The sequence below is a fragment of the Phyllostomus hastatus genome, unplaced genomic scaffold, assembly GCF_019186645.2.
Source record: "Phyllostomus hastatus isolate PE091 unplaced genomic scaffold, TTU_PhHast_1.1 phas_contig_196, whole genome shotgun sequence".
In the NCBI taxonomy this organism is placed as follows: domain Eukaryota; kingdom Metazoa; phylum Chordata; class Mammalia; order Chiroptera; family Phyllostomidae; genus Phyllostomus; species Phyllostomus hastatus.
In genome coordinates, this window is record NW_025333709.1 from 31,338,111 (window position 1) to 31,358,799 (window position 20,689).

Below are 20,689 nucleotides of genomic sequence, written 5' to 3' on the forward strand. Positions count from 1 at the left end.
CTCTCACCAAACTTAGTCTTTCGATTGGGGTAAAGGGAGAAAAGGGAATCAAAAGCAGAACAAGGCAAAAGAGAGGAGAAAATTTTCCATTGAGCGCAAATGGTAACAGGAAACTGCCGTTCAGTTTAAACTGACGTGACATTTTCTTTCCCAAAGCTTCCAAATGAATCTTTCTCTTTGGGTCATGCACACTGGCGCTTCCGGGCCCCCCTACTGTGTGTGTGCGTGCATGTGAGAGAGAATGTGCGTGTGAGTGTGCATGTGTGCAGTGGCAAGTTCGTGAATGTGAGTGATGGAGCACATTTGTGTGTGAGAGAGACAGACAGACAGACAGACAGAACAGAGAGAGGGAGGGGGGAGAGAGTCAGGGTCCCTAGGTTTTTTGCCCTTGTTTTCAACAAAAGAAAAAAAAGTCTCTGCAGTTTCAAACAAACTGATGTAAATAGAAGTTTCTAGGCTCTTTTATTGAAAGGCTGGATCACTTTATGATGCTACTTCAATGTCCTCAAGCTCAGCCCTCTCATTTGTGCCTCATTAAAGATCTGCAGAACGATGCTGCATGGGGCCTTCTGGTTTTAATTACCATGGCCAAGCAGGCCCGGCCTGAAGGCGACGGCTGCTAGTGGTAGTCACTGCTCCGGAAGAAAACAGTCACACAGCAGCCCCGTGCTCTGTGCTTGTGCAGGGAAGCCTCACAGCAGAGGAACAACCTTCTTGAATTCCTATGGTTTGGTAACATTTCTCATACTCGCAGCCAATTGTTAGAGGAGCTTTGCTGCAATATTCTAAAAGGCCTAGGTTCTCTGCTGCGTCTCTGGGGATGGAGGGCAGCCCCCTCCTGCAGGGACAAGGCTCACCATGTTTGTTTAAGCACGGGCGACTTTTGAGACCTGACTCTGCTGGGTCACCTTATCCTGTGCCTGGTTTCCCCCATCACGTCCAGGCCAAGAGAAGATCAGGGCCATCTGCTAAATGGTCCTGGCAGCCCTTTTGCCTGCGAGCGCCAGTTGAAAGCCATAAGAATCAAACCGTTTTGTTACGCAACCCTCCCAGGCAGCGCAGTTTCCACTAGAACTGGGAGGATGCCAAGTGGAGTGTCGTCAGTTGCACCACGGACTGTCCCCTGGGGTTGATGGGCCCGGCCTTGTGCTCCACCCGCGAAGGCCACTGGGAATTTCAGTGTTTCTACGATAAGTGCTTTAAATTTTTTCTTATTCCAAAGAACAAGAACTTCTTGCCAAAGAAACTGCTCACGATGTGTCAGAAGCTGGCCCCTCAGCAACCTAGAAGGGGCGGGATGAAACTGTCATCTGAGTATCAGACAGGAAATATATGACAAGGGAGAAGCTTCTTGTCATTTTTGGCACATGCTTGACTTCTGCCTGATAAGCAACTCTTCCTTTATCCTTTCTCTTCTTCGGAAAATTCCTCCCTAATGTCCTTCCCCTCAACTGAGCCTCAGAGGACGGCAATGCCCAAAGCATTCTGTTCCACCACCTGTCTCCCTGGAACGCCTGTGGGTTGGCAGAGTATCTTAGGGACTTTTTTTTTTAATGGAGGGCCATTAAGCTGCAGGAAATTTATGTTACAGCTGTGTATGAATGAATGCGAGTGATTAGATAAAACACAAAGTGGTCCATTAATCTACTATAAAAACAATTTCAGAAGGTATACGCTCCAGCTTTACATTACTTTGTTGCTGTTAAAGTAGGAGGAAGGAGTGGAAAGGAGGAGAGAGAGGAGGAGAAGAAGGAAGGGTGGGGAGGAAGGGGAAGGGAAGAGAGGAAGAAAGAAGAAGCTAGAGAGGAGAAGAAAGAGGAAGGAGGGAAGACAGACAAAATGATAGAGGCAGAAATATTTGTATACAGAGCAAAAGGAGGGTGGAAGAATGAGAAAGTCAGAGAAGGACAAAGACATCTCAGTTACATTACAACTCTCACATTAGGAGCATAGCAACATAGTAACTAAGGGAAGTGGCTGCTCCACACTCAGTTTTTCATCCATCCATCCATCCACCCATCCATCCATTTGCCAGTTAACTGATTTGAAGTGATTTTATTAAGCCTTTCTTAACGGCCTCACAGCCACGATCTCTACCTTTAGAATGATGTCCCCGGGCAGTAGCCGGCCATCTCTGGCGATCACCCCATCACGATAGATGTGTTGGATGATGATGTGGACCAGCGGGGTTTCGCTGCCTCCCACAAGCCTAATGGAGAGGCTTTCATTGGGGTCCACTCGGTTAATCTTGATGCTGGTAATTTCACCATCTGGAATCAGGTGATACAACCTTGGAAAGACTAAAATGGACAAAGACAGTATTTATTTAAGACGCCCACCCGGTGGACATTTCCAACCACTCCTCTTCTTGCCAAACGTGGGTTTCAGCCAAACTAAAAACTATGCATTGATTCTCACACCTGCACTCTGTTTGCCTTCCTCCATGCCAACGTACGTGTCTTTGCCTGGAATGATTTTTATTCTAGGCCTAAACCCAATTTCTCCTTCAAGGCCTCCATGAAATGACTCCTTCCAATTAAACTTTGCCCTGATCCCCTCATTCCCTGTTTTCTCTGAACATCCCATTTCCCATAAAACTTTCTCTTTATTTCTCTTGACATTCAACCCTCTATTATTTTTCATGCCCATTTCTTTTTTTTTAAAGGAATGAATTCTTTTTTTTAAGATTTTATTTATTTATTTTTAGAGAGGGAAGGGAGGGAGAAAGAGAGATAGAGAAACATCAATGTGCGGTTCCTGGGGGCCATGGCCTGCAACCCAGGTATGTGCCCTGACTGGGAATCGAACCTGTGACACTTTGGTTCGCAGCCCACGCTCAATCCACTGAGCTATGCCAGCCAGGGCTTTCATGCCCATTTCTTATAGCTCCCATTGAACTCTGTGATCCTTGAGGATGTGATTTCTGGCACTTCTGGAGTTCTGTACACAAATCTCTGCACAAAGGAGACGTCAGCCCATGTTGGGGTGAACAGGCATGAATGAATGACCAACCCATCTTTACGGAATGGACTGCACTGTCATTACTTACTTATCAAGGAGCACAAGAGAACAAACCTGCTCTTCTGACCTCTCAGATCATTTTGAAGATTTCTTCCTGAAAGTCCCTGCTTTTCAGGCTTAGCAACTCACCAGTCCTCTCTCCATCAGATACTTTTGTCAATAAAATAAGTCAATCAAACAGCCTGATTTGTGATCAGGAAAAGAGCCCCAGGCTTGGTTGGTGGCTTTAAGAGGTTTGGCCCTCATCTGCCAGAATGACTACCCATAATGCAGAGGTAGGAAGAGACTCAGAGGTCATCGAGGCTGGCATTTTGAACTTTCTCTTTTAACTGAGGACTCTTCTTTCCCACCCCACTGTGCTCACACGGACCTGCTCTAGTCCTCGTGCAGCTGGAAAGCAAGGAAACCTTGATCTTACAAATGAGGACATTTGGGCTTAGGGAGGGCAAGGGTTGTAACTGGCTGGAGGACACAAAGTTCGGTGGCCACTGGAGCCAGGTCAGAACCCAGGGCTCCGGATGACCAGCCTTCGTGTCACCTCTCTCAGGTTTCTCTGTGGCCAGGGGTTCACAACCAGGAGGTGACAGTTCCACAGGGGACTTGTCCTGCAGACCTATGAGCCAGTGGCACCAGCTGGCGCTGCTCGCTACCTGGGTTTGACTGGAGGTGTACAGAGGGGACGCTATCCAATGCCAGCCCAGCTATACCCGGTTTGGTGGATGAAGCATTCTTCCCGGGTCACTTGGAGGAGGGCAGAGATGCTTCTGTCTCCTGTAGCTGCTGACAACTGCCCAAGATTCTCCCTTAATTATGTCATCTGGGACTATCAAGACCGCATGCCTGGTTCTGCATAATACACTCTTTGTGAGTATTATCAAAATGAATGACCTTAGTCCATTTCCCCTAATGAACAATGGATCCACTAACATGCACTCAACTCTCTAGGAACAATACAGAAAGAATTAAAATTATTTCTAAGTATTGTACAACATGATAAACACAGCACTTTAGCAGCCAGAGGAAGCCAGAGACACGAATGTGGGTCCTTCCCGTCCACTGAGATGGAATTTAAAGTAAGTGACTGGCGTTGCTGTGAGGCTGTGGGCAGCCGGCTTGCTCTGCCAGGTCCTGTGCCAACAGCACCAGGCGACTGAGTCCAGTGAATGCTCAGCTACTGTGACTACTTTAAGTACTGCACTCCACAGGCATTTGTTGGAACAGATTTGGTGACAAGGGAATAGAAATTTTAAAAATTATTTTGAGCAAGGAAAGATTTGGAAATCAAGCTGCTGATTTTCTTTCTTTCCTCCTTCCCCTCCTTCCCAGAAGATTTACAAAAACCCTACTCCCAACCTCAACCACTCAAGGATGTTTGATTTGATAATCTGAGTGGACACACCCAACCACACTTGTAAATGATGTTAATTAGAGCCACATCGGTGAGACCCCAGTGACCTTAAAGTGCTATGGTAATTTTTAAACTGTCAAACTGTGTTAGTCTAGAAAACAAAATTGTTCAATATTCTGTCTTCGCTCAAGGACTAAGGGATAGAACATTGTTTACTGAGAGTGTATTATATGCTGGGCACTGAGCTAAGCAATTGGCATGCATAATTTTTTTGCTTGTTTTTGGTGTATTTTTTTGTCCTAAGAATCCTATGAAGTAGACAATGATTATCATTGTTCTGCTTTTAGATGACGAAACACTGAAGCTTAAAGTTAAGTAACCCAGTCATGCAGCTGATAAGTAGTAGAGCCAGTCTCCTTACTGACATAAGAAGCATGGATAACCGTACCTCCAGAGTTCACCAGATACACTACTGGCCTCCCTGGGTCTTAGTGCCTCATCCTATCCCAGAGAAATGGCTTCCTGGAGCATTTAAGGAAATCCATTCTCTCCCCCTCGAAGGCCCCTGCACACGGGACATGGCTGCCCTCTTCAGCTCCAGTTCTACCACAATTCTACACACGAGTTTTCATGGTACTCTATTTTCTATTCTTGAATGAACTTCTTGGAGCCAGGACCAGGATTTTATCATCCTCATATAAAAATCACTGAGCCTTGGTTTGTGCCTTAAACATAGTAACCTCGTATGAAAAATGTTTCTGCAATAAACATGCAAATAATTCTTCTTCATGCAAGAGAAGACATTATATAGAGTGTAATTAAAGAGCCTTGAATAGGAAAGGAAGACTGGCAGAAAGGAAGTTCTAATCATTTCACTTACTCATTGCACAAACATTCAGTGAGCGCCATTGTACACCAGATACCGTGTGAGGCTTTGAGAACACACCGGCCCAGAAGGAGAACCCTTGCCCTCACAGGTTCACTTACAATGAAAGGTGATCATTGCTGTAATAGAGATCCAGGTGCTTTAGGAAAACAAAGGAGCGAGGACTGAGGGAATCAAGGAGGGCTTCAAGGAGGAGGCAAAGCCTATGGTGGAAGGAGGCATTAGAATGCCAGATGAAGGAGAGTGAAAGTGCAGGCTGGACAATGTCACGGAAGTGGGCAAAAGACAGTATTTACAGGACTGTGATAATAAGTTTAGAATAATGAAATAAGCAGTGTGTGTATAGAGTGGGAAGTGGGAAGTGAGCAAGGGGACTTATAAGATTGCTTATACATTCTCTGAAGGCATGCTACGGACAGTGGTTTGGACTCTACCTCCAAACCCCCAGGGGAAAAGGAGTACTTAGGCAGTGGTTAGGGAGTGGATTCTGGAGCCGGAGGACCCGACTGAAAACCCCAGGTGTGCCCTTTACTAGCTGGGTGACTTTGGGTTGGCAACCTAAGGTCTCTGGGTCTGCCTCCCCATCTGTAAACTGCGCGTGATCCCAAAGTGTTGTCACGATGTCTAAACGACTTAGAACACTACCTAGCACAAAGAAAAAGCTCATTTTTTTAAGCCACTGTAATTCCTGCCCTAAAGTTCTAACACAAAATGAAAAGGAGGAACGAGGACAACATTTCTTCAGCTCCATTTATACCGGGGAAAGCTCAGAGGATCTAAGATCGAATAACAACTCTGCATGGATCCTAGAGCCACATTACCTGGGCTGTGGAAAGGTACTCTAGGGCAAACTAAATAACCTCCCTGTGCCTCAGTTTCCTCGTCTGTAGAACAGCTACTTCACAGGGCTGCTGTATGGATTGCATGAGTTCATGCATGGGAACATGCAGAACCGTGTATCATACATGCATACATAGTGGTAATACGGACAAGTAGTTGCGTACCATGTACTCTGGGCTAGGCACTATTCTAACTGCTTTTCACTTATTAACTGCAATTATTCTTTGTATGTATGAAGCTAGAACCTGAAGGTAAGGGTTCTAACACTTTTTCCCTCAACCTATGTAAAAAGAGAGCAATACTTTCTGCTTGCAGTGGCTTATGTGATGAGGAGGCTAATCAAGGTAAGAAATGTTTTGTATCCCTGGGAAGAGAGTTGTCACAGAAAGTGCATGGGGGTCAGGTTGTCATCGTGCCTGAAGTCGCTCTGGGAGACCAGCCCCGCCCAGCCTGCAGGAAGTTCGCTTACCTTCAGGGAAAGGGGTGTTTTCAGAATTTCCTCTGCCCTGGTCAGCTTGGTTGGCAACTGCAGTTCCACTCTTTGTCCTTCGAAGAACACTCAGAGCTCGATTTAACTTCTTAAACGACCTGCTTCTAACAGAGGATCGCTCAAAGGGCCGTGCTGAGGAAGAGAGAGAAGGCACAGTCGCTACAAGGCACAGAAACTCTCTTTTACGCGCACGTCTGGTGAGGGATTGTGCAGTAAAACACGAACCGTGATTCTGCTAGGGGGTAGGATGATGGAGCTGCTTAGGGGTGTTTTCTAAGTGTGCCGCACTGACACTGCATGGCTTGTTTAAAAGCCTGCTTTTCTTTTTCCCTGGATGAGACTGAATACAGCAGCACCTTTCCTGGGCAGCACCAGTGGGCAGGCACTGGCACTGCTGGGTGATGAATCACTAGGTCTGGCTTCAACCCACCACCCACTCAGACTATCCATATTTTTAATGATCAGAAGTACTGGTAGTTTCATCTCACTTTGGAGAATTGCTGCCAAAACACCCAGAATTATTTCTCCTTAAAAAAATATTTTAAGAACTTTCCACAGTGAATATCCCACGGAGGGCCATCCCAAGACAAGGAGCCCATCCCTGGACAACTGCCCATTTGCCTCACCCCTGGTTCGGTTGCTCCGGCCACAGTCTGACGGACTGTTTGCTGGCTGACCATCCTCTGCCGTGGACACGTAGGCAGGGTTGTCCAGGCCAGGCTCGTCGGTCATTAAGGCGATGGTGGCAGCTGCAGAAACCTCGGGGAAGAGCGTTGTTGCTGGGAGACTGGCACAGCTGTCTGGATGGCCTTCTTGAGAGCGCCTCTTCCTGTCTTTGGCCAGGCCATAGTGCGAGGCACCTTTACAGCTGCAACAGGACCAGTGCCCGTGAGAAACGGCTCCGGCTTTGCTCATCATTCAACCAGCCTCTGTACACAGACATGCTTGCCCTTCTCAGAGCTTGACTCGCCCACTCCTACACCCACCTCCCCTTTCACTGGCATGTACTCAGTATACACTTGCCAACCAAATGAATTCATAATTTGAGAAATTTTTTGGAAAGATGCTTATTACATTGTTTTAAAGCAATCTCTACAGTGAAATGCAAACTTGTGGAAGTTGCATCATATCTATGAGACTAGGGCTTGAGACTGGTGGCCTGGAACTATTTGGACTTGGTAATTCATTCCTTCTTGCTGGTGTTTATTTTGACCACGAATGTGCCCGGTCACATTCTCAGTCCTCTCTTTTGGGTTTAGCTTCCAAAGCACCGAACATAAATCCACAGCTCCCCCCAGACTCCATACTTAACTGTCCATGGAAACAGAGTCACCATCCCCACAAAGCCACAGGACTTTACTCATCATTGCTGTTCTCGAGAGGTAGCCCTACCAGCCTCCCTTCTCTACATCTGGGCCGGTCTCAGACCGGCTGGCATGGGAGCTGGGGGCCCCTGTGCACTGAAAAATTTCATTCGTTGTCATGTCTTCTAACACTGGGAGAGTAAAACAACACCCATGGTGTTAAAGGAAAAAATGCTGTAATTACCTGTACTCATTTACTATCCACATTAAACAGCAGGCTCAAGGGCCAGGAGACCACAGTCTGAGTTGGTCTAGATCTACATTTTGCTTTCAATGTACTTCCATGTGCCACCGGGCAAGTCATTTCAGCTCTTAGATAAGGTTTTGGTCAGAAAATGGTGGTAACTTAACCCTCCCATTGCACGGTGGGAGGAAGTAGCCACAGACAGCCACACTAGCTTCCACAGTCATTGTGAGGGCAGAAGTGGTACGGGTGAGCCCCTTTAAGAAGTGGCCATTGCATATAATGGATGTGCTAGTTAGTCCATATACGTATTTATCAATTCATTACACAAAACCTTACTGGTTGAAATATTTTGCACACTTGATGTTAAATAACCCATTTGAGAGCCCATTTGGAGTGATGCTTCACACATAAGACGCTTGAAAGTAGACAGAATCAAGCAACGTCCCCACTCAACATGCACACAGTATCTACATGGCCAGGGAAACACAGAGCTGGTGGACGGAAGGGCCTATTGCCCAGAGCAGAGTCCTTGCTTTAAAGTTTACCTGGCTGTGTGATCTGGGGCAACTCTGTCAACCTCGTTCTGCTGTCTAATCTGCATATTACGTCTTGGCTTGCTGAGAGGTCTCATTGACCTTAAGCCTTGTCAAGAGTTTAGTACCTCATCAGACAGATATTAAGTTCTCAGTGGCTATTTCCATAGCCATATTGTAGCACTTCCATAATTTATCCTTTCTAAGGTGCCCGTTTTTACACACTTTAACTTCTCTGAGATGAGGAGGATGCATGGGTGACTGGTGGGTCATATAGAGCTGCTGTGCAAGCCAAGGTCATGATGTGGCTGCCCCTGCCTCAGCGTGCCAAACGTGGTCACAGCGGTCCACCTGGTCACTTCTGTGGAGTTACATCCACTCTCGGTGCTATGACATTGAGCTTAATTGTCATTAAATGTCTTAGAAAGATTACATTTTGATTAGCATTGAAATGAAAAGTTACCGTGTCTATAGAAACTCTCAAAAACAGTAGTGGCATGTGAATTTTGTATCAATGAAGCAAATATTCATTGTTAGAAGGAGGACAGGAATTCCACATTTTCTTGCAATGAGAAAAGCAAATGCTGTATTTGCTTGGAAAGAAAGATACCCCCCACGAAGATGAAAAGTGGTGTTACATTTTGTTACTGAGATCTTTCAAAAGGATCGACCTATTTTATGCCAAATAACACAACTAGAGGGCAGGAGAAGTCAGCAATTTGTCTGAGTGGATTTCAAAGGCCCAAGTGTCTGATGTGACCAACCCACACGTCACAGGGGTATCTTTGCAACTGTTTTGAGATAATTTAACCAGTGGCAGATTTTAAAATTTTCTTTTTTTGTTGGTATATGAAATATAATGTTTCTTATAATCAATGGCACCTCAGAGTTGATGAAATGTGGTTTTACTGTTAGTAGAAAAAGGCCTTTGATTATATAACCCTACACCCTTATCTCATTTAAGATGAAACAGGCTTCCAGCTTCTAAAGCTAGTCTTCCCCTCACTGAGAGCATTCAAGCTCCCTATTCGAACTGATGAGGTTTTACTGTTCTGATTAGCTACTCTGGCTCAGAATTATTCTGCTTAAAAACAGCAAAGTGGTTGATATGGGAAACTCCAAAATTGGAAGAAACACTGCGTGATGGGAAAAAATAAAAGCCAGCATGCATCTGAGCAGCTCCAAAGTCATAAATACACGAGTGGAACACTTCTGTGCAAGCCAGCACTATTTAGTCAGCAATGCAAGGAAAGGAAGTTCCTCTTTAGTTGGACTAGAAAGAGTTTCTTTTCGTGGGGCAGCAATGCCCTTGCCCTTAACCATGTGCCCCGCCAGAGCAGGAAATGAATTTTCCCATTGGACAAACGGCTGGCGAAGGCACAAACCATGGTTTGCTGCTGTGTGTGTGGGGGGTGGGATGGGGGCAGAGGATATTCCAATGGGGAAAGTGACATCCTATTCTTCCTCATTCGTCAGGAGGGTTAAAGTATGTAAAAGTATCTGAATCGCAAGACTATACCATGAAAAAAACCACTGCTCTTTCAAATCCTTGGCGTTCCAAAGGCACAGTTGAGTCCAGGAAAGGAAAACCTCATAAAACGGGTAAGGAAGCCTTCCCTGTGGCCTCATATCACGGCTATCCTTACAACAGCTGGAGAGAATACAGAACCCAGGCTTAACTGCTCTGGCTCTTAAGCCTCGGTAAAAAAGGTTCTGTTAAAGCAACTCATACTTGTGTAACGTCGCCTGCTCCAGTCTCCTGGCCTCGCCTGAATCTGAGGCACAGAGTGATCTAGGAAAGTAGCAGCTTGTACTCACTAATTACCACTTTTGAGTCGACTAGTACTGGGGCCTCTTGATTTACAAGCACAAAGGAGGGGAGGGGAGGGGAGGGGAGAGCTGATTAGCATGGGCTAGTACAGGAACATACTGTGAACCGTGGGCTGTGTTCAAAGCAAGCAGGATTTGCTCCCCCTTTAAGATATCCTGAGCAGTAAGTACTCTCAGGTGGTGATGGGTGATGGCCATGAACTTGAAGGGCAAACATAAGGAACATGGAGAACCATTTTTCAAACAAACCATGCACTTTTGATATGCTGTCTATGCAACAAAGCAACTCCAAAAAATCATTGTTTTTGTTGTTGTTCTCAATAATGGAGTCGGGATCCTGATTAAAGTGAACAGAGGCAGGTCAGTCTTAATATAAGAACGCTGACACTGTTTGTCGTTTTTTGCCAGGGTGGGGAGCCAGAAGAGAAAATAAACTCCCCTCCTGCAAAACGTCCTGATCCCACAAGTTCTCTGTTAACAGGAGTTGACCGGAAGCAGGCTGGACCCCAGGCATAACTCACAGAGGCTCCGATGGCATGTCCCCCACTGAGTTCAGCCAAGCAGGCAGCACAAGCTGGCCTGCAGGGGAGCGCTCCTTTCTGACGGTGAACTGTCCCTATGATGGAAGAATAAAAGCTGTCCACAAGAAAGCGAGCCTCAATACCCTCATCATAACAGTCTGGGTGACTCTACAACCTCCCTTTGATCTAACTTCCCTCACATTCTTACTCTTTCAGTTCACTTCTGAATTAGGTAAACATCGAGTCTGCTCCTCATGTTGAGTTCATTAATTGCCCAGGCTGGTCCTACTTGAAACGAGGCTTGCAAACTCATATGCTAGTCAGGTGAGGAAATGAGGGAGGTCAGGCTGGGAGGGGAGGACCACGGCGAACAGCGTTTCAAGGGCATAACAGCCTACACCGCCGACAGGCTTGGCTGAGGGTTGCCTCACGGAGACCAGCGTGAGAGCAATAGGAGGAAAAAAAGAAATAAAAGACATCTACATTGGAAAGCAGGAAGTAAAACTGTCACTATTTGCAGATGACATGAGATTATCTATAGAAAACCCTAAAGATACCACCAAAAAAACTGTTAGAACTAATAAATTCAGTAAAGTTGGAAGCTATCATATCAATACGCAGAAATATGTTGCATTTTTAACACTAATAATTATGTCAAAAACAAATTAAAATAACAATCCCATTAGCAATTCCATCAAAAAAGAATAAAATAACTATGGATATATTTAACCGAGGAGATAAAAGAGCTATAGATGGAAAACTTTCATCAAGACACAAATAGATACAAAAATATTGCATGTTCATAGATTAGGAGAATTAGCATTGTTAAAATGTCCATATTCTCAAAGCAACCTACAGATCTGATGCAATCTCTATAAAAATTCCAATGGCATTTTTCATAGAAAAGAATAAGCAATCCTAAAATTTGTATGGAACCACAGAAGACACCAAAACTACAGTAATCAAAACAGTATGGTTCTGGCACAAAAACAGACATGTAGATAGATGAATGGAACAGAACAGAGAGACCATAAGTAAAACCACACACACATATGGCCAATTAATTTATAACAAGGAATCAAGAATATATAAAGGGTAAAAGACAGTCTCTTCAATAAATGGTGTTGGGGAACTGCACAGACACATGCAAAAGAGCGGATCTGGACCACAATCCTACACCACATTAACAACTTCACTCAAAAGGGATTAATGACATGAGTGCAAGACCTGGAACTGTAAAACTCTTAGAGGAAAATATAGGTGATAAGCTCCTTGACATTACTCTTGACAATTTTGGGGGGGGGGGATCTGACATCAAAACAAAGAACCCAAGAGCAAAACTAAACAAGTGGGGCTACAACAAACTAAAAAACTTCTGCACAGTGAAGGAAACCATTAACAAAATGAAAAGACAATCTAAGCCACAGGTGGCAAACAGAGGGCCCTCGGGCCAAGTCTGGCCTTCCACCCTGGCACCTTGTTTCTACCTGGCCACAGTGCCAAGCTCTCACTTAACTGTTAAGGAGTAGTTACATTTACACAGTCCTAAAATTACATTTGGCCCTTTGAAGGCAACTACGAGGTTGATGTGGCCCCTGGTGAAAATGAGTTTGACACCCCTCATCTGTGGACTGGGAGAAAATATTAGCAAGTCATATATCTGATAAGAAGTTAATATCCAAAATACAAGAGGGACCCCCCCAAAAAACCATGGAATTATCTTCTGGAGGGCAGGCCCCTTGTACCGCAGGTTTCCCCCGCTAGGTGTTCTAGGAACCCATCTGTACCAGTGTACCACCTGGAACTATTGTGGGAGGCTGCGTTTGGCTTCGGTGAATTTCTTTTGGAGACTTTCAACATGTTCGCCCATTCATGATGGCTGATTTACGAGCGCACCTGCACACACAGCACTGCACCTTCCGTGGTTCTGGGCAAAAAATGGCATGACCTCTGGGGCCGATTTCACTCCAAGCAACTTTTGTTTCTCCAGATGAAAAAAAGTTCTCAAAGGGAAATGTTTTGCTGATGTAAAAGAAGTGAAACAAACAATGGCAGAAGCACTAAAAAGCATGAAAATCAGTGAGTTCAAACGCTGCTTTGAGCCATGGAGGGAAACTCTGGATAGGTGCATTGCATCAAATGGAGAAGAATTTGGAGGTGACTGTAGTTTAAACATGTAAGAATAAATACACAATTTTTAATAGATAAATTCCAGGTTTTGGGGGTCCCCCGTTATATAAAGAATTTATACAATTCAATAGCAAAAAAAAATCTGATTAAAAATGAGAAGATAATCTGCATGGACATTTTCCCAGAGACACAGATGTGACCAACAGGTACATAAAAGCATGCTCACCATCGCTAGTCATCAGTGAGACACGAATTAAAACCACAGTGAGACAGCACCTCACGCCTGCTGGGATGGCTGTTATCAAAAAGACAGCAAACGAGTGCTGGTGAGAACGCAGAGAAAAGGGGACCCTTGTGCACATAAGGGCAAGTTAAGTGGTGCAGCCACTATGGAGCACAGTATGAAGGTTTCACAAAAAATTACATACAGAACTACCATAGGACTCAGCAATTCCACTTTTGGGTATTTATCCAAGGAAATGAAAAACAGTATTTTGAGAGGTATCTGCATTCCCACTGCAGCATTTTTACAATAGCTAAAATGTGGAAACAACCTGTGTCCATCTGTGTATGTATATATATATGTGTGTGTGTGTGTGTGTATATATGTATATATATATATACACATACACACACAGTGTATACACACGCACATACACACACGCGATGGAATATTATTCAGCTAAAAAAATTAAATCTTGCCCTTTGTGACAACATGGATGGACCTTGAGGGCAGACAAAGAAATAAGTGAAATAAGCCAGACAAAGACAAATACTGTATGATCTCATATGTAAAATCTTAAAAAATAAACAAATAGACACCAAGCTCATAGAAACAGAACAGTTTGGTGGTTACCGGAGGTGGGGAGGGGGGAGCTGATGGAATGGGCTGAAGGGGTCAAAGGTGCAAACATCTGTGTATAAAATGACTAAGTCACAGGCATGTACTGCACAGCACGGTGGCCATAGCTGATAATGCTGTTTTGTATTTTTCAAAGTTGCTAAGAGAGTAAATCTGAAAAGTTCTCAATGCAAAATTTTATAACTATTTATGATGACAATGATAATTAGACTTATTGCAATCATTTTGCAATATATACCCATATCAAATCATGCTGTACACGGGAAAGTAATACATTATATGTCAATTATACCTCAATTAAAAAAAAAGATCATGACATACCACATAAACAAAATGAAGGTTAAAAAAAATCACATGAGCATATCAACAGAAAAAGCATTTGATAAAATCTAGCACCTTTATGATAAAAACTCTTAGCAAAGTGGGAACAGAGAGACTGTACAAAATAAAGGCACATATGACAAACCCACAGCCAACATCACACTCAATGAGCAAAACCTAAAATCTTTTCCCTTAAAATTGGAAACAAGACATGGATGTCCACTTCCATCACTCTTATTCAAAGTAGTTCTGGAAGTCCTAGCCACAGCAATCAGACCAGAAGAAGAAATAAAAGGCATCCACATCGGGAAGGAAGAAGTTAAACTGCCATTGTTTGCAGATGACATGATACTGTAGAGCAGAGGTGTCAAACTCATTTTCACCGGGGGCCACATCAGCGTTGAGGTTTCTGTCAAAGGGCCACATGTAATGTTAGGACTGTATAATTAGGCGCTGCTGCTGGATAGAAACAAGATGCTTGGCTGGGTAAAACAAGGCAGAGGGCTGGATTTGGCCCACAGACCTTGTGTTTGCCAGCTGTGCTATATAGAGAACTCTAAACATTCCACCAAAATACTACTAGAACTGATAAATGAATTCAGTAAAGTAGCAGGATACAAAATAAATATCCAGAAATCAGTTGCATTTCTATACATAAATAATGAACAATCAGAAAGGGAAACTAAGAAAACAATCTTATTTAAAATAGCATCAAAAAAATACCTAGGAATAAAGCTAACCACGGATGTAAAAGACCTGTACTCAGAAAATTATGATACACTGAAGAAAGAAACGGAAGAAGGTACAACTAAGTGGAAGTATTTACTGTATTCATGGATGGAAAGAATTAACATCATTAAAATGTCCATACTATCTGAAACAATCTATAGATTCAATGCAATTCCTATCAAAATACCAATGGCATATTCATAAAACTAGAACAAATATTCCAAAAATTTATATGGAACCACAAAAGACCCTTAATAGCCACATCAATCTTGAGAAATACTGATTCAAAAGAATATGTGCACCCTATGTTCACTGTAGCATTATTATAATAGCCAAGATTTGGAAGCAGCGGTACATTTACACAATGGAATACTACTCGGCCCTATAAAAGAAGGAAATCTTACTCTTTGAGACAGCATGGATAGACCTAGAGACCTTTATGCTAAGTGAAATGAGCCAGTCAAAGAAAGACAAGTGCCATGTGACTTCACTTTTATGTGGAATCCAATGAACAAAATAAACTAATGAGCAAAATGGTAACAGACTCATAGGTACACAGAACAGACTGACAGCTGCCGGAAGGGCTGGGTGAAAAGGGTGAAGGGATTAAAAAAATAAAATTAAATTAAAATTAAAGTAAAATAAAATATTAGCCCAGTGTTGTTGAAGCAAGCAATTTGGAAGCTAAAATCCAGTTTTTAATGTGATATGTCTTGATTTTAAAAGTTGGCAACAAGTTAAAAATTTTGAAGACCATTGTGTTGGCCAAACACAACACATCTGTAGGCCAGATCAGCCTCCGGGGATGACAAATTCCAACTTCTGGGAATGACATAAAACTGCCAGCGTGGGCGAGTCAGGCTGATTTCTCTCTTTTCAGTCCTCCGGGGAGCCATCCTCTCGCTGTCCCCCTGCTCCCTCGCCCCGCACGTGTGTGCGGTCGGGGGTGCGTGCATGCGCAGGGGAGATGGCCCAAAGGGGGTTCCCTTTCTGTATTTGCCCCAGCCCCACTTCTGATCCAACTCGGAGAATAAGATTGAATTCTCAATTGTTTTTCTTTCACTCATGGGAGAGCTAATCACTTGCCCAAAGCTATTATATAATGGGAAAGGGAGACATTCAACCCTAATGGATGTATTCACTTTCAGGCAAAGAGAAGCAAAGCTAGGGGCTCTGGAGGAAGCAAGTTTCCCGGCCAATAGCTGAGTCTTAAGCTTCAGCTGCTCTGCTGAACAGAATGAGTGGCTCCGACTTTGCTGAAGGTGGGTCCCCGGGGGCCAGGCCGGGAGACTGCTGAAGGAGAGGAGGTGGTGGCTGTGAGAGAGCAACAGGCTCTGTCCTTTGTGTCCTTGAGCGAGGACCCACTGTGCTCCAGCTCACAGAAAGTCTTTGTCAGGGTGCTAGTGACCCCAGAGGTGGAGGGCGGGCCTGGGTCATGCATGCTTGGCTCCCGACTCCATCTCTGGGGCCACTACCCTGCCCCCCTGACACCATGCCTCCGTGGCTCTGCTACACGTCCTAACCTATCCCCCAGCTCCCTGTCTTCTTCCCCATCCCCCTGCCCAACCCATCCTGACCACTCCAACACAAAATTTCACTGCGGACGTTCCAGGCCATGTCAATCAAGGCCTCACTACAGGCATGCAATACATGCCTACCTACATCTCTATGGCCTGGTAACCCAGAAGAGGGTTGGGAAGAAGACAGCTAATGTCTATTGATCTACTATGTGCTGTGCGTCATGCTTTATATTTGTGGTCTTCTCTTACCCTCCTAACTAGCCTGTCATATTAGTTAAACTGCCTCCGCTTCACAGATGAGGATGTGGAAGCTAGAGGGGAAGAAAGCCTTGTGTAGGTCCACAGAGTGGAATCCAAGCTGTGGGGTTCTATGCTCTCCCCCACCCCGTGGCCTGGCTGCAGCCTGAGGCCTCCCTGCACTCCAGGCTCATGCATCAAGCTGCTGACCCCACGTCTTCACTTACATGTCTCGTACGCACCTCAGGCTTCACATACCCAAACGCTCTAACCTTCCCTGCCAAACCAGCTCAGGCTCATCTCCCCCATTTTATTCAATAGCACTTTACATCCATCCTGTCAATCAGGCCAAAAACTTCAGAGTCATCCCTGCTTCCTTCCTTCCTCTTGACATCCCAAATATAATCCTGCAAGATCTACCCAGGATCCAACTACTTCCCATCACTTCCGCTGCCACCATCCTGGTCCAAGTCCCCATCATCAATGCCCGGATTAGTGCGACAGCCTCCTGAGAGGTTTCGCTGTTCCTGCAGTCGCTCCCCTTCCCCATCTGTTCTCAACAGAGCAGCCAAAGGACCCTTTTGCAGCAGGTCACCATTTCACTAAAACATATGATCCTGGCAAGGCCCTGCCTGCACTTTCTGTCCCGTTACTTCTGCTCTCATCTCCATTCCTCGCTCATCAGCCCCTGCTGGTCTAGCACTTGCCGAGCACATTCCTGCTTCTGGGGCTTTGCATTCTGCTGTTGTCTAGAGCACTATTTCCCCAGGTGCCCTCCTGGTCTAGTGCCACAGTTAACGTAATAGGTCCAAATGGTAAAGTCTTCATCCCCCTTGGATTAGGATGGCTTCCTCACACTGGTGCCTGGAACGGAGTGAGTGCATGGATTCCACGTCACTCCTGGCATGTCCTCTCTGCCTTGACTGACTGGTTGGCTTTGGGCATGTCCTGCTCCATAGGTAACAAGAGCTGAAGAAAGGGGGCAAAGCTTTGCTTACCTGGGTACCTGTCCCAGGGTCTGCATATCACAGATCTCCCAGGGCAGGCACTTGGCAAACGGGTCAAACTGAACTGACCACAGCCACCCTGTTGGTGTTCTGTTTATTGAAACCACCAAACTGGAAATGGATGGATTCACCCACATGGTCCTAATAGCATGTCATTGCTGTGGCCGATGGGGATGCTGATGCGGACGCTGAAGCCAGTCTCCCCTCTCCCTCAGCAGGCTCATGGCCTTCATCGCCCTACACCCCTACTCATGATGAGACAAATGAACGAGGGAAAGTAAGTCTTTTCAACTTCTTTCTTTTCCCACCTACTTCCCTAATAACTTAGAGGATTTCATTTGCTCTGTACTTTAAAACTATCATGCATATAGTAAGACTAAGACTAGTAATTACCATATACCTTCTTTTGCTAGATTATGCTGGTCCAGAAGAGGTTTTGAAGAGCGATTTTGAAATGCATTTTTTTCCATCAATGAACACTTAAGGGGGGACCTCTGGAGACAGATGGAGCAGCAGAGTAGGAAAGGCACAGATGTCCAAGTTTAAACCCTCTGGTGTGACCTCTCGTCTGCCACCTTTGAGTTCTGTGACTCTGAACAAGTTCCTTAATTCCTCTGACCCTTGTTTCCCAAATGAGAAATGGGCAAACAATGTTTATTTACTGTGAGGTTTAAAGATTCATGCAAAGTGCCTAATAGTACCTGAAATATAGCATAGAAACTCAATCAGCAGTAACCAGCACAACTGTTATATATCCGGCGTAATATGAGACATGGTGGGTGCACAGAAAAACACTAGTGTTTGCACCTGTGGAGACTGACGCGAACACAGAGAAACCACCACGCTACATTACCAGGGAGAATTAGAGGTAAGAGCCAAGTGTTGGGAGAGCTCATTACTCGGTTTGCAGTAATCAGGGAAGGCTTCTCAGAAGAGGTAAAACCTGAGCTGAGTCTAGGAAAATGAGTGACACTCGTCTGGCCAACTAGGTGTATCACATTCAAAGGCCCCAAGGACACAAGTGGAGGGTAGTTGCCAAAAATACTGGATTCCGTGCAGACTTTGTCCCCAGTGACATTGACAGAGCCGAAGTAAGAACCAAGGAGGAAGAGAAGTGCCAGGGGTGGTGCTGGGGGCACAGCCCAGGACACCTGACCACTAGTCCACTCCACACTTCTGGGGCTCAGTAGCGCTGAGCCATGCCCCCAGGGATCAGAGACAAGTGGGCATCGGGAAGTCTGATGCCAACACTGGAGCGGGCGGGCAGGAGGGAGCAGGAAGGATGAAGTTGACAATGGAAGTCACCTCCTCACACAGATTCTATGGCCATCAGTCTAAAGTGGACCACCACTCCCAGCCTACGAACCACCGCTTCCAATTCCTTAGCACTTAAATGTTTGGCAGTTATTTTGAGTGTTTATTTGCTTCTCTTTTAAATAACCGTCTCCACACCCCCACTCCCAATAAAATACAGCTTCCATAAGAGTAAACGTCCAACTCGACTGGCTCACCCTAAGCGCCCCCAGCGCAAGCGGCACAGACGTGGGGCCAGCTGTGGATATCAGAGCGGCCTGAGAGATTCTGGGAGCCGCTGTGTTTTTCTTGCTCCTTTTATTAGATGTTTTCTGTTTATACTTTTAATTGTGTTGGCTCAGATGTGTTTTAATCATTGCAGGCGGCCTGGATTTTTTTTTTTTTTGGAAGAAGACAGGCTATATCTTTTAAATACATCACTAACATTTTATGACCCTTTTAATGCAAAGCACTAGGCATCTTTATTGTGTATAAGACAAAAATAAATGCATCAGTCATCATCTTCCAAACAGCCCCATCTGAACTCTCCGAGCCCACCCTGGAGCTGGACCCATCCTTGCTAATTAAGTCCTGCTCATGTTACTTGGAAGAGACTCAAGTAACAGCAATACCACATCTATTCATACGCCTCCTCTGGTTTTCAGGCAGCCTGGTCCTGAGCACAGGACCCATTTCAGGGACTTTCTGAGTTCCGATTGGGTCATTATTTTCTACATTTCACTGGCTGTACCTGCACATTCCTACATAACATAGCTTTGGTCTGAGAACATTAGGTAAGGTCCTTATTCCTTGTCTGGATGACTTTTTCTCCCCCTCTAAGTTAAAACCCTTATTCCCTGGAGTCAAATTACATGGCCACTCACATAGCTAGCAGAAACCATATGTAAAAAAAAGAAATCATTAGCACTTTCGTGTAGTCATGGGTGAAGTAAACAACAGTTAGTTGGTAAAAGAGGTCATAGCTTGGGCAACTACACCCTCTGGGAGTCAGTTGAGGCTCTTGATTATGAACTTGAGACCTAAAGGCCCTCACCCCGGAGGGAACAGGGCCTTCTTACATCACCACCAGCCACACACTTCTCCCCCTCATTAGCCCCTATCTTCTGCCTCCAAACTGCTGGAGAAAATGTCCCCAGCAATTCCAACCACCCCTGCCTCACTCGTTAATGAATACCAGAAAGAAAAAAATCATAACAAACTGGGAAATGACAGGAAAATGCAGGCCAGGCTTTGGACAGCTGGAATCCCAGTCTCTCGACTGGGGTGAGGTGGGGAGACATGCAGGGTGCTCTTAAGGTGGAATGAGCCCAGGAAACAAATGACCAAATGCCAGCCTAAGCAAGCACACTTGACTCAGTTCATCAAATACGCGGACGTGTTCCCATGGAGTAGATCGCTCGTGCTGTGCGGGCGTGAGAAATATTCGGCTCATCTGCACGGAGTCAATTTTTATTCTGGGCAGGGAAGGCAGGGAAGAAGTGGATATTCTTTTACCTACTGTTACTGGCTCTCCTTTTCTATTTTTTTCTATTAGTTTACAGAGTTAAGT

At 45.0% G+C, this 20,689-nt stretch overlaps 1 protein-coding gene across 2 annotated transcripts in view; it reads right to left on the bottom strand.

Annotated features, from left to right (window-relative positions):
- The window catches only part of LNX1 (ligand of numb-protein X 1), a 149,230-nt gene that overhangs the window by 24,843 nt on the left and 103,698 nt on the right, over nucleotides 1-20,689 (bottom strand). For both annotated transcript variants that reach the window (XM_045833917.1, XM_045833918.1), the window contains 3 exons: nucleotides 7,212-7,453; nucleotides 6,565-6,717; nucleotides 2,098-2,300 (listed from right to left, as the gene is read on the bottom strand). In XM_045833917.1, coding sequence (XP_045689873.1) covers nucleotides 2,098-2,300; nucleotides 6,565-6,717; nucleotides 7,212-7,453 — 598 coding nt within the window. The remainder of the gene's footprint in view (nucleotides 1-2,097; nucleotides 2,301-6,564; nucleotides 6,718-7,211; nucleotides 7,454-20,689) is intronic.